This window comes from Haliotis rufescens, unplaced genomic scaffold (genome assembly GCF_023055435.1).
Source record: "Haliotis rufescens isolate VD_foot unplaced genomic scaffold, xgHalRufe1.0.p SCAF_19, whole genome shotgun sequence".
Taxonomy (NCBI): Eukaryota; Metazoa; Mollusca; class Gastropoda; order Lepetellida; family Haliotidae; genus Haliotis; species Haliotis rufescens.
In genome coordinates this window covers 9472035-9485001 of record NW_025963879.1, presented here as the reverse complement: position 1 = coordinate 9485001, position 12967 = coordinate 9472035, and the positions used below count along the sequence as shown (strand labels likewise).

General features: G+C 38.4%; 1 protein-coding gene across 1 annotated transcript in view; it reads left to right on the top strand.

Annotated features, from left to right (window-relative positions):
- The window catches only part of LOC124113319 (cysteine-rich venom protein natrin-1-like), a 55269-nt gene extending 43220 nt beyond the window's left edge, over positions 1–12049 (top strand). The window contains exons 2-9 of the mRNA XM_048398844.1: positions 2627–2757; positions 3573–3794; positions 6033–6133; positions 7581–7666; positions 7899–7931; positions 8369–8470; positions 9952–10077; positions 11223–12049. Coding sequence (XP_048254801.1) covers positions 2627–2757; positions 3573–3794; positions 6033–6133; positions 7581–7666; positions 7899–7931; positions 8369–8470; positions 9952–10077; positions 11223–11245 — 824 coding nt within the window. The 3' untranslated portion in view covers positions 11246–12049. The remainder of the gene's footprint in view (positions 1–2626; positions 2758–3572; positions 3795–6032; positions 6134–7580; positions 7667–7898; positions 7932–8368; positions 8471–9951; positions 10078–11222) is intronic.
- The last annotated feature ends 918 nt before the right edge of the window (positions 12050–12967 follow it).

Sequence of the window (12967 nt, the reverse complement as noted above, 5' to 3'; positions counted from 1 at the left end):
ACCTGGGGGCATTCTATAGGAAATTGTGAACTTGAACACACGGCGATGCATAGACAAAGGGGACCCCTCAACCGGTTTAGTGTTTGATGTTTAAGATGATGAGACAAGATAAAGTAGTATTGTCTTAATGTGTCACACGGCATATGTTACTCTGGAATTAAAACAATTATCACTGCAAAATGATAAATCGTCCGGCCTAAAATGCCTGTAAGACACAATTTTAACACAATAATACAGTAAGAGCACACAACGTGGTAAAGTATCAATACATGTTTAAACCATTTACTAAAAATATATTTGAAAATAAACGTATCGTAGTTTAGTTAACTAAGTTTATTTATAGTCTGAGGACTAATGAGAGCGATGACATTTCCTACGCTTAAACATAGTGTTCACAACAGCGACTGACGAAAACTCACAAAAAAAGAAGGCGAACTGATAAATTGGAGCCATGTTGACAAACAATGGATTAACTAGAAAGGTTTGATAGAATAAATCCGGCCTTATATCACAATCGAATTCTCAGGTAACTAAAAACGATTGTTTCAAAATTCTCTTCCCGTGTAGCATTTTGTGTTCAAGGTTGAAGGTGGGGCAATTCGTTTTGTTGAGCAGGTGTTTTCTTTGTGAGACTTATGTTAGCTCTCCTCACAGTAGATACAATTTGTCTGTAACTGTCCCTACCATACCTCTTCATATGTATTTGAGAACAAACAACCGTGAAATAAACGACTAACAGCACTGTCGGAAATGAATGTGACTCAGAAACAATGAGGTTGTCAAGAAGAAGAACGTCAGTTTTTTCCACATTTTCAGGACATTTTCAGCCTCACTGTAACCAATTGCAGGAGGATTGTTTCTATCACAGGTTTATAGATCACATGTTTGGAAGTCAATTTCATCCACAATAAATGTTATGAGACAAGATATCCGAAAAATGGACCAAAAGAGAAGAGAGGCCTCTTGGATGTCTTTCAGAGTGATTGAAGTCAGTGCGTGGTGAATAAACCCCTTCTGTCCCAGCCTGCTGTCATCCAAAGTCTGGCTGTCCTACATGAGAGATGTTGCTGGGTACAGCAAATGTACCACCAAATCCCAGTCTCAGTGATTAACAATAATACTTCATAATCAAGGAAGGACTTTCTTTGTATTCACAAAAAGTATTTGAGACAAATGGAATTAATACCATGTGGATTCTCAAAAAGCGCAAAGGATTTGCTTGAGATTTTACAATCTAAGAAAAGAACCAAGTTCAGTTCTGTCAAAACATTTGATTTTTCAACTTTGTACACTACTATCCCACATGACAAACTTCAGCGAAAACTTCATTCCTTGATCCATGGGGCTTTGCTATAAAACATGGTGGCCATAGATATAGTTAAATATCTATCTTCAGTGGTTCAGGTCAATTTGTCAAAAATGAAATCAAAAGTCATCTTACGATTACTCAGAAAAACAATATCGTTCAATAACCACAAAAAGATAGTCCCTTCCACTGATCGACCCACCTTAATTAGAAATAAAGGAGACCAGTGAGGCCGCCTCATCTGTTTCATATTGAGAGCTATGGATCAAAGATCAACATTCAAGCCCTCAGTAAAGCTTTCAAAGGGTTTTATGGTAGACATGTGGAGGACATTTCCAAATTTGAATCATCAGTGACAAAAATGGTGTCCTATTCATTTCCCTATTTTGAATATATGTTCCCGTGTTTTTTTTGTGAAAAAATTTACTTGCCTTTGCATGTGTTTGCGACGGGTGCCAACAGCGAGGCAGGATACGCTCACCTGGTACCATTCACTTTTTGATAATGATTCATAAACACATGCTCGTGATTTGGTCGGAAACGTACAATTGACTCTGCATTGGGTAGATATTTCTTAAGAATATGGAAAGGGTTTTGACGTTTTTATTTACATCTATGTTGAGGGCAAATGATAGATCCTCACTTAAAATAAATAGGTGCGAATTACTTTTATTAACAAAAACAGTCAAATACATAAGCAAGAATGATTCAATGGCATTTAGGGTTTAAATCGATTGAGTGGATGAGGATTTAAAGCCACCTTTTACACCATTTCGGTTACCATGGCTTTGTGACAAACATTATAATACGTAAATATACAGTCTAAAGCTTTCGGCCCCCGCCTTCATCAGACACACTGTTCTGGCTTACGAATGCTTGAGACTGTCAGACTTGAGGTTTTCACACACGGTGTCAATGTGGGAAATATAACTGGCCTTCGGCGAGGCATATCGACGCTTTAATAGCTTGGCTACTCTGTAGCGAACACAATATCGATATGTTGATCTTTGGATGAACATTTACAGAAACAAGTGTCGACTGTTTGCAGTCGGCTAGTGTACACCAATGATAATTATATATGTGTTTTAAACTTTAAACATAACATATGTCCAGCGGTCGTAAAAAACATGGACTGTGTGAGGGAACTATACTTTTTTCGAATTATTAAAGTAATTCAATATAGTCTCAAATACATCTGGAAAACACAGCGAGGTCAGGGCTTCGCTTCATTCACACGCATATTTGAATCCCTATTCGAAACATGGAACACACGATGGAAATCGGTCTGTTTGGCTCTGTATGTTTTCTGTAAACTTTCAGTTCTGATGCCTTTAATCTGCACGTCGCTCAACAGTTTACAAAGGGAAGAAATCCTTACACTACACAACAGGTTCCGGCACGACATCGCCACAGGAGGACATGGACCTTACATATCCAACATGAATGAACTGGTGAGATATCTCATATATTTTATGAAAACACCCTGTTCGTTGTAGAGTCATCTCTCGTTCAAGATGTATAACAGAGTATTTGCATTCTCATGTCCATTAATATGTTCCACCTACTCATAGGCCTAGCAATGCACATAGTCAGTTTAACCAAACAGTCTATACATTTCAATTTAATTTCAAATGAACCATATATGAAATATATATATTATGGCGTCATGTATACAAGTTCTCAATACCCTTCGTTAGTCGTTATACGTCTGGCTCTCCGTCATGATCATATTGCTTTAGATACTTGAATACCCACTAGAAGGTATTTCGCAACGTTTATTAAGTAAAATTCGCATTTAAATTGCCTACCGGTCAACATCAATATCATGGTCTAACATAGCTCCGAGACCGTAGGTACAGAATACAAGATTCTTAAATAGCGGCATCAACTAAGAAGTCACGTTCTTTTCAACAATGCAAAATTATATTGTCTGAGTCATGGAGTCAAGACCTGACGTAGGCTATTCTTCATTGTAGCATACATTATAACATCTGACCTCCAAACACACAATGGTCTTCACAATGGGCATTATGACTAGATAATAGATAATGGGCTACACTCAGTATTTTTAACGCTTACATTACCTTCCCTGCATATTCACGCCTATATTCTGATAGACGCAAGCACTTAACTGTTTTCTATTGTCAAATGCAAAACCCATATTTTTACACACCTCTCATATAATTCTTAACTGAATGAAAATGATGTATGATCCATAAACAGAAGCAAGAGGTATTAGAAAAAAACTTTTGGTTTAATATTGAAGGTATGGAGTCAGACTTTGGAACAAAACGCTGAAAATATGCTGACGTGTTCAAGAAACGTTGTACACAATGACGACAACTTCCTCATGCCAATGATTAACTATGGAAGGTATAGGGCGCTAAATGTCACCAAGATATTGACATTCTGGCATCGGGAAAGCAGACATTATGTGCCAGAAGCTGCCGACTGTATACCTTGGGACAGCTGCAACAGGTACCGCGCGGTGAGTGGACAACACATTCATACTTCTTTCTTTGCTATTGTATGACCATCAGGTAATAGTATATGACAGGTTATCTTTGGAGTGATCACTATTTTTGTTTGAACAAAATCTGTTATTCATAATCTGTTTGGCTAAATCGTTTAGTCATGTACTCTTCAGTGGTTCTATAAATTTGACTCAATAATTACTGTTTATTCCTTGTCAAATTGTAAATCACTGTGAACGTAAGCGTTAGTAAATATATAGAGTGACCAATGTCCTCATTAATCACTCTACAGGATGCTTCTGACGACAGCAGAATATGTCGTTATGACAAACAACAATTTTGTACAGCTATGTAGTCTTTCGGTCTTATGACGAGGAATGGCGCAGTGTTTATTGGCGTTATAAAGCAACAGTAAAGCATTATTTTCCTTGTGTAAGAACGCGGTTCTCGTACACACGCACTCGTATCCATGTCACTATTCACAGTTCCCTCGATGCCTATTAGAGGATTTGGAAATGTTGTTAATGTAAACCAAGCGAGCACGGAAGTGGTTGCTGGCCGATTTAAGAGCCACCTGCTTGATCGATAACAAGGACATGCCCTCAGCGGAAACCACGTTCACGAGGGACGTCGCCTTAACATAGAATACTCGAAATAAAATACAATTCGACAACCTCCCATCCCACTTCATCTATTTTTAGCACAAGCCACTGAATGAAACAAAATTCTAGAAATAATTCAGGAGAGGATCAATATGTGTTTGCACATCAGTTTAAGGTGTGTTCTGGATTACATAATGGCCCTTCGTGATTGCAATCTATGATTAATGATTGTGTGAACAGATCGTGATGGGATACGTGTTTTAGTCTTGCGACTCGCATACACACTTACCTTCTTCAGTGAGGTGTAGTTATTAATGTTTCATGTTATTGTGCTGTGTTCTGCAGTGCTACCGATGTCTTATAAAAACATCTAGATGTTGTTGCCTTCAGTTTCTGTGCAGTATATTAATTATAAACGAACGAACATGTGCACGTTGCAATGACTTGATGTGAGTTAATTGCAATACTTAGCGAGTGAATGTTGTTATATCACGTCGCAATCTGCAACATTCCACCCATTTATCGGGGGCCTGTAAATACTCGAATCTTGAAAGCAGTGACTGATAAGACGAGGAACGATCAGCTGGCCACGGTGACAGGCAGTCAGCCAAGGTACAAAGCCGTATTTTAGTTTTTGTGATTTTGTTAGTTACGATGGCAATTCAGTATATTAAGTTAATGTTGGTTTTTCATGTGTTAAAATGACAACCATGTACTTAAGCTTGAAGTCACGAAGAAACGCAATGAGAGTGTATTTAGTTAAGCCATTGATTAATCCTTTACGGGGGGTGTAAGAAATACATAGAAATGTATGCTTTATGTTTCACGCCTACTATGCGTTCTGTTTTTATCTCGTTCAATAATGGAAACATAATTTAACGCGTCAATAACATACAATGACAATGAATTAACAATTGGTATTATTATGTTATTTATTATAAACAAACGGAGACGTCTAGGATAAAACTGGATATGTCGTTTTTGTCCATACGATACTTCGTAGTTGTAATGAACTTCCCCACAACACCATTATGTTGACATAAATATTGTGGACGTCTAATAGTTGGTGTATTATCGGCCGTGTGCTGAAAAAAACCCGTGTACAATACAACATTAACAGTGAACAACATACAGTAAACATTCCTTTGTAACTGATGTTGTTTCTTGACTTCACAATGATGTCATTGCATATAACAACGCTTTGCCTGCTGACTAAAGGTGTGGACAGACACCACTGGTCCACATACACCATGTGGGTTGCACACAAGGGTATATTTCAAGATATTCTAGGTGCTAGCCATTGTGGTAGCTGGGTAGTGGGGTGACGGACATTTCAGAAACCTCCTTAGGTAGCGCACAATACGGTACGTGATTCTATTATGTCGGAAATGTATTATTAAGTGAAAGCGTATGCGACATAGCTGGCTACTAGTTAACCGTTTCATCGGCGCATTACATTTGTGTGCAGTGTCAGTATGAATGAATATAGAAAATATAGATGTTACAAAAAGGTTTTAACAAGTGTTTATTTTGACTACCAATGCATTTTTACACATATCAGCACGTCGGTAGGTGACTTAGTGGAATAATCATCACTGACAATGTTTCCATCGTGTAAGTTCTATATTTCCATCCTGTATGATATTGTAGATGGTGGGAGCGGATCGGGAGAGAGTTGGGTGCAGCTTGAAGATGTGTCCGCGGCGCACATCGCAGCCTATCTATGTTCTAATGTGCTTATACGAAGGGGGGTAAGTGTACATGCTGATCTTCTATATGTGCTTACGAAGAAGGATTAAGTCTCAAATTCCCTGTTACTATTCGCAGAATGGTAACATGATGTTCTTCCAACACAGCATTATGTTTGCATGAAGAAGCGTAATTAAATTCCATGGTCAGCCGACAGGGATTGGAAAACTGTAAATTTCATTCGGTATCGGATTTGAAAAAAAATAAGTATCGAATCTTCCAAATTGTATAGGAATCTCAGAAATTTTATGAGTATCCAACCTCCACGTTGTCATTGACAAAATGACAAAATAAACTTGAACATCGCCCCGATTATGTTCCTAGGTTTGTCAGCACCATACCCGTGCTCGTGGGGGTTTCACCGAAGTGGTAAATGTCTGAGACCTGCAACACTTAGTCTTGCCTCCTACATTAAGCTTACACGCCGTGATATAACTGGAAGACTGTTCAATGCGGCGTTAAAGCCAAAGTCACTCACTTCAACGTCACAATATTCAACAGTCAAATCCACGCATTGTGACCTGAAAGAAGAGATCATTGTACGTGATAGAGTAGCACCACAAATCAAGCTGTGTTGGTGGTACTGAATCTGATACTACTCCCTTTGTGTTTATATTCGTCGAGTTTTCTGCCAAACATATATCGTCATATTTTCCACAACGCTTAGAAAATAATCAAATAATCGAATATTCTAACCCCGGTGTAAATATGTTCTCACTATGATGGTGATATTTTTACCGCCGCGGAATTAGTTTTCGGTTCTTTTTCTTTACATTTAAAGTTTTCTTCATAGTGAATTCATTTGCCTTTTCGGAGTTTCAAAATACGCATTTCCTCTGTTTATATGCTTGTAGTTTGTGTAGCATATTTCTAATGATTTGCCGAAGCGAAATCGAAATAATCGTGTAAAACACAGTTATTTCGAAAAACACATTGAAATTTGGAAAACGTTTCAATGTACCTTATAGTCGATAGTAGAATACAGCTTGCTGCTTTGAGGTAGTGTCTTAATACACCCACGGAAACATTTACCTAACCTATGCTGTTGTACAGACATCCTTTGGGTAGTTTTCCTAAGTACTAGATACAATTTTCCCCATTCCTGTTCACAAAATAGAATGCGACCACAATTATTATTAAAGCAATATACGATTGAATAAAATGATTTTAAGAGTCAGATGTTCACAAAGGGCTACACCGGAAATATAAGCTGAATGTTTATTGTACCTATTCGCAAAGGTTTTACAAAGGACCCGCTAAGACTGAAGATATCCCTCACAGTAACACACATAGCCGCAAAAAAACAGCGTATGTCTCCACAACGCCACATGCTGATCAGATTCTCAAACTGACACTTTGACTTTACAATTTTCCACCACACACATATCACTCGAATTTGAGTATTTTATCCCCAAAGAATATGAAATGTATTTGATTTGCCTGTCACAGAGATCCAGATTCCTTCAAGTACAAAGCGGGCACACCATGTACTCGATGCCGGGACACTCAATCGTTCTGTCATCGTGACCTTTGTGGTAAGTGTCACCATAGAACATAGAAGGAAATGGCAACTGGATAACTAATAAATGTTACAGCTATATTTCAATATTTACCGAAACCTTATACGTGACTTTAAAAAATAACATAACATAGACATAATGCATCGAAACATATCTTATCATATTACGCATCACTGCTACACAAATAATTTAAAATCCCATTATTATTGTTCACATCGCTCGCATACTAACTAATACCTTTCTTCAGTTGCATGCTCGCATTCAGATTACAGGACTTGTGGTAAGTTAGAGTCATATATTATTTTTCTATGAAATATTCAGTGATAGATTCACTCTTCCCGTTTTCATTTCAATGCACTAAAATAAAGGTTGTTGGTTGGTTTGTTGGTTTACGCTACACTCAGGAATATTCTAGCTATATGACGTAGGTCTGTAAATAATCAAGTCTGGACCGGACAATCCAGTGATTGACATCATGAGAATCGATCCACACAAATGTGCTACGATGACATGCATCAACCAACCGATCCCGTTAGTCGCCTCTTACGACAAGCATAGTCGCCTTTTACGGAATGCATGGGTTGCTGAAGACCTATTCTGACCCGGATCTTCACGGGTACTATTTGAATAAATAAAAACACGGAATATTCTTGGCCATGTTCTAAGAAGGTATTTTCTGACAACATGATTATTCTATGCATTTGTCCATTTCCCCAGATTGTCGGAAGACGTGCATCCGAGAGGACATCGGCAATGGAACTCTCAAAAGATCTACCTGTTCTTGCAGTTGTACATATGGTCTTGGTCCAAATTGTGATGGTAAGTGCCACTGTTGTTTCAGACAGTTGCCATATACCACACACTGACTACATGAAGTACTGAAGTCAGGATTGTACGAATGCTTAGTGGAAGGGTTACCAGCTAGTCTGAAAATGTATCTGACATTTTCGTGCTTAGTAATGTTATTTTCTCGCTTCAAGAAGCCCCTGTAGTAACACAACATAACGAACATATTCAGTGAACACATGTATCTGTGGTAAGTATCGAATGGAGTTACACACGTATATGTATTAATACCTGAGGTGATACAAATCTAATCACTGAAACATCCTTAAGAGCAAGCCCAAAAGACATGTCAATCGCTAATATTGACCACAAGCTGTGATGATCAGGTATGAACAAATGTTGATGGATTAATGTAATACACAGCCAGTACAATAGTGTAATGTAGCGTTGTGGGTGCAAACTTCCACGCATCCTTTCCCTGGACATACATACCACATGTGTACCTGACATGAGAATTGAATGTACTCTATTGGTTCGATTTTGTTAATGGGCTGTTTCTCAGAAAACAACTTCTATATTTAGCCATAAACTCAAGGTTAATTGACCAAGTCTTATTTATGATGGGTATATGCAAAGATATGAAAATAAATCGGATAAAATTAAAGGCCAACCACAGTGGTAAAATTGCAGCAGGAGAAAGAAAGGTCCCATGACATACGGACTGTGAACATGTTCCTTACTATTATATATATTATGTCATTTTGAACAGACAAGTTAGTCAATTGACGTTAAGTGATGATGCATTGTCAAGCTAAATTATTCCACAGACATTGTTAACAGGTAAGAAACACGGATTATTTCAGAAAATATATTGACATTGTATATTGCAATTAAGTGTATAAGGATGTTTATGTTTCACATTTGATTTCACATTCAGACTGAGCTCGTGCATGTTGTGGTTGAATCGCTATCAGATCTTACGAAACGATTAAAATACTGACGATTCCAAAACTGCAAAGATTAGTTTACTTCATCGTGTATCATATTGGCAGTAGTCTATTATTGCCTTCACTCTCACTGTTATGGTTTATCACATTTACAAGGTTTGTGCCATTGGCGATGTCAGATGGAGTAGTCTTCGTCCTTTGATCCCAGGCAGACAAAATGTGATGCGAAAGTTTTGACGTTTATTTTAGAATTAATATATAAAAGTGGCTATCACCGTTACATCAATACAACATTCCATGCTTGTCTTTAGGGTCGACTATGCTTGTCGTAAGAGGCGACTAACGGGATCGGGAGGTCAGCCTCACTGACTAGGTTGATGCATGTCATCGTGTCCCATTTGCCTAGATCGATGCTCGAGATATCAGTCACTGGGTTGTCTCGTCAAGATTAGATTATTTACAAACCACCGTTGTGCAGATGGAACATTGCTGATTGTGGCGTTAAACAACAAACAAGCAAATAAAACATCAATGCAATTCCTGCATTTGGAAGGTTTTCTTCCACAGAGGAGTGTCGGAATCCGGAGCTGTACGCTGACTATGATTATTGTGCTACGGTCGGTCGGGATGACTGTTCCCATCCAGATATGGCGGAACTTCTTAGACAGTCTTGTCCGGAGCAATGTGCTTGTCGTAAGTAGCTGGTCATATTTGCTTTGGTCAATGTCAGTTAACTAATTCGTTGACTTGTGTAAGCCATGTCTTGTTACTTCAATGTACACTACATAGTACAGCCCTGGTTCACACATATACCTCTATCTTATGAAGTCGAGAAACGTACTTCTTTTGTCAGAAAATGTCATCGGAATACACGCTCATCTGCAACAATCATGTTAACTAGGACAAGTATGGTATTGTACACACGTGTAAACAGATGGTGTATCAAGAAATATATGCCCGTTGCATACTGTGACCTACAGTCGGCGAATGACATCGGTGGTAAATTTGAATGTAGTTCAATATGTTTAAAAAATGAAACACCGTTGCAGCCATTAATATTTCTTCATTCAGTATTGATATGTAAATAATAATCTTTAATATGTGTCAGACTCCCGCATAGGCATCTGAGGACCATGCCATTAATGTGAATCAAGCCTCAGATATAATATTTATAGTAGTAGAGATCCTACTTCGAATAGTCAATTTTTTTAGCATTGGTCTTTAAGTTGAGTCAAGAACATTTCTCTTTCCCTCTGTATCAAGCATCAATTCTCTTTGATGTCGTTATTTCAATATCAGTTTTCCAAAATGCATTCTATAAAATCATATTTAGTTATACTATTGAGTAATCAAGAAGAAGAATTCACAGCCCATCCCAGCTGATGAAATGTAACTTGGAAACCAAATAAAAAGCAATGGATAAATCAACGTCACATGGTTTACAAAGCGTTTATGAAGTTGTGTTTATATTGAGATCAACACCCCATGTTATGTGTATTAATTATTGTCAAAACCTTTATGACAACGGTGAATGTGATCTTCAACATCAGTCATAAATGGAAACGTCCAAAGAAAGTATACAAATAAGTTGTTAGATAAGGACAAGTGTCCTGGCAGCCTCGCGAAGCTACACTATTTTGTTATTGTCATTCTTACGGGATCGGGTGGTCAGGCTCGCTGACATGGCTGATGCATGTCATCGTCCCCCAATTGCGGGGATCGATGCTCATTGCATTGTCTGGTCCAGACTCGATTATGTACAGACCGCTGCATATGGATGTAATATTGCTGAGTGCGGCGACAAACAAACAAACAAACCTTCTTATATATATCCACAGGGAAACATCCTAATCAGGCATAACCCTGCAGCCGACTGGACTGGTGAGACAGCAAGGTATGATGATGATGATGATGATGATGATATGACCGGCGCCATCCCGACACAGTGGCGGAAACCTTGTTAGGGAACTCCTGTGTGACTGACTATAAGGGGAAACAGAGGATACTGCAGGATATACCTGCTACAGGATTTGGTTGTTCAGTTGTTGAACCACATGTATTGTTGACCTGAACATAGTCTGTTCCCGGTATTGGCCCGACAAGCATCTGACAGATGTTCTTTATATTGGCAAAATGGACAACGTGACGAATGATTTCAGAAAGAGTATTTTGGTATTTTTTTGTACAGGTTAGTTATGAACAGACGAAGAATATATTGTTATTTTTACACTTTGTACATAATTCACATATACGAATTGTATTTTATCATAATGAAAATCAAGTGACTGGCAGATATACGTTTGAACGCTGACAGCCATTGAAGCAACGGCTGTAACCTGTCTGTCATATTCATTAAACGTACATGTTACAGATATGGTACAAAAACAACACGCAGTTATGTTTTTCACTTGTACGTAACACTTAAACCTAAAACCCATCAATAATGATCGGTATGGCTGCACTGTGCGTGTGAGGCGCTATTAAACTACTGTGATACTTAGTGCTTTTTGTTTTGTGCAGTTTTGAACAAATAGTTATTGTGAAGGTACATGCACTGACATTGCTAAGTTTAACTTACATATATGTGTGTATATCTGTTGGCTTCTGAAACATGTTTGCTGAGACAAGAGCTGGCTGATGCTCACCATGTGTGATGGTTTGTATGACTTGCATGGTGGATGTGCTAATGAATACATGTAGAAGTATGTAAAACAGAGTCATGTGATAATGTCAATAAAGTACATAACGTTTATATATCTATTGAACATATATTTAATTGTGCAATATCCTAACATATTTCCATGATGATGACAGTCGTGTTCATTGGTTTTACCAAAGAGGTAAACGTCTGAGACCTACATCACATCGGGTTTTCTTCCCACAATTTCACACGCCGTGATATTACTGAAATACTGCCCTCAAACACACTCACTTACCCTTACATACAGTCAGGTGGCAAGTCATAAACACAGCCAAGTGAAAAGTTATTAGCCAGGTGACAAGTCAGACACAGTCATGTGACAAGTCATACACACAGCGATCAGACAAGTCATACAGTCATGTGACAAGTCATACACACAGGGATGAGACAAGTCATACAGTCATGTGACAAGTCATACACACAGGGATGAGACAAGTCATACAGTCATGTGACAAGTCATACACACAGCGATGAGACAAGTCATACAGTCATGTGACAAGTCATACACACAGCGATGACACAAGTCATACAGTCATGTGACAAGTCATACACACAGCGATGAGACAAGTCATACAGTCATGTGACAAGTCATACACACAGCGATGAGACAAGTCATACAGTCATGTGACAAGTCATACACACAGGGATGAGACAAGTCATACAGTCATGTGACAAGTCATACACACAGCGATGAGACAAGTCATACAGTCATGTGACAAGTCATACACACAGCGATGAGACAAGTCATACAGTCATGTGACAAGTCTTCCACACAGCGATGAGACAAGTAATACAGTCATGTGACAAGTCATACACACAGCGATGAGACAAGTCATACAGTCATGTGACAAGTCATACACACAGCGATGAGACAAGTCATAC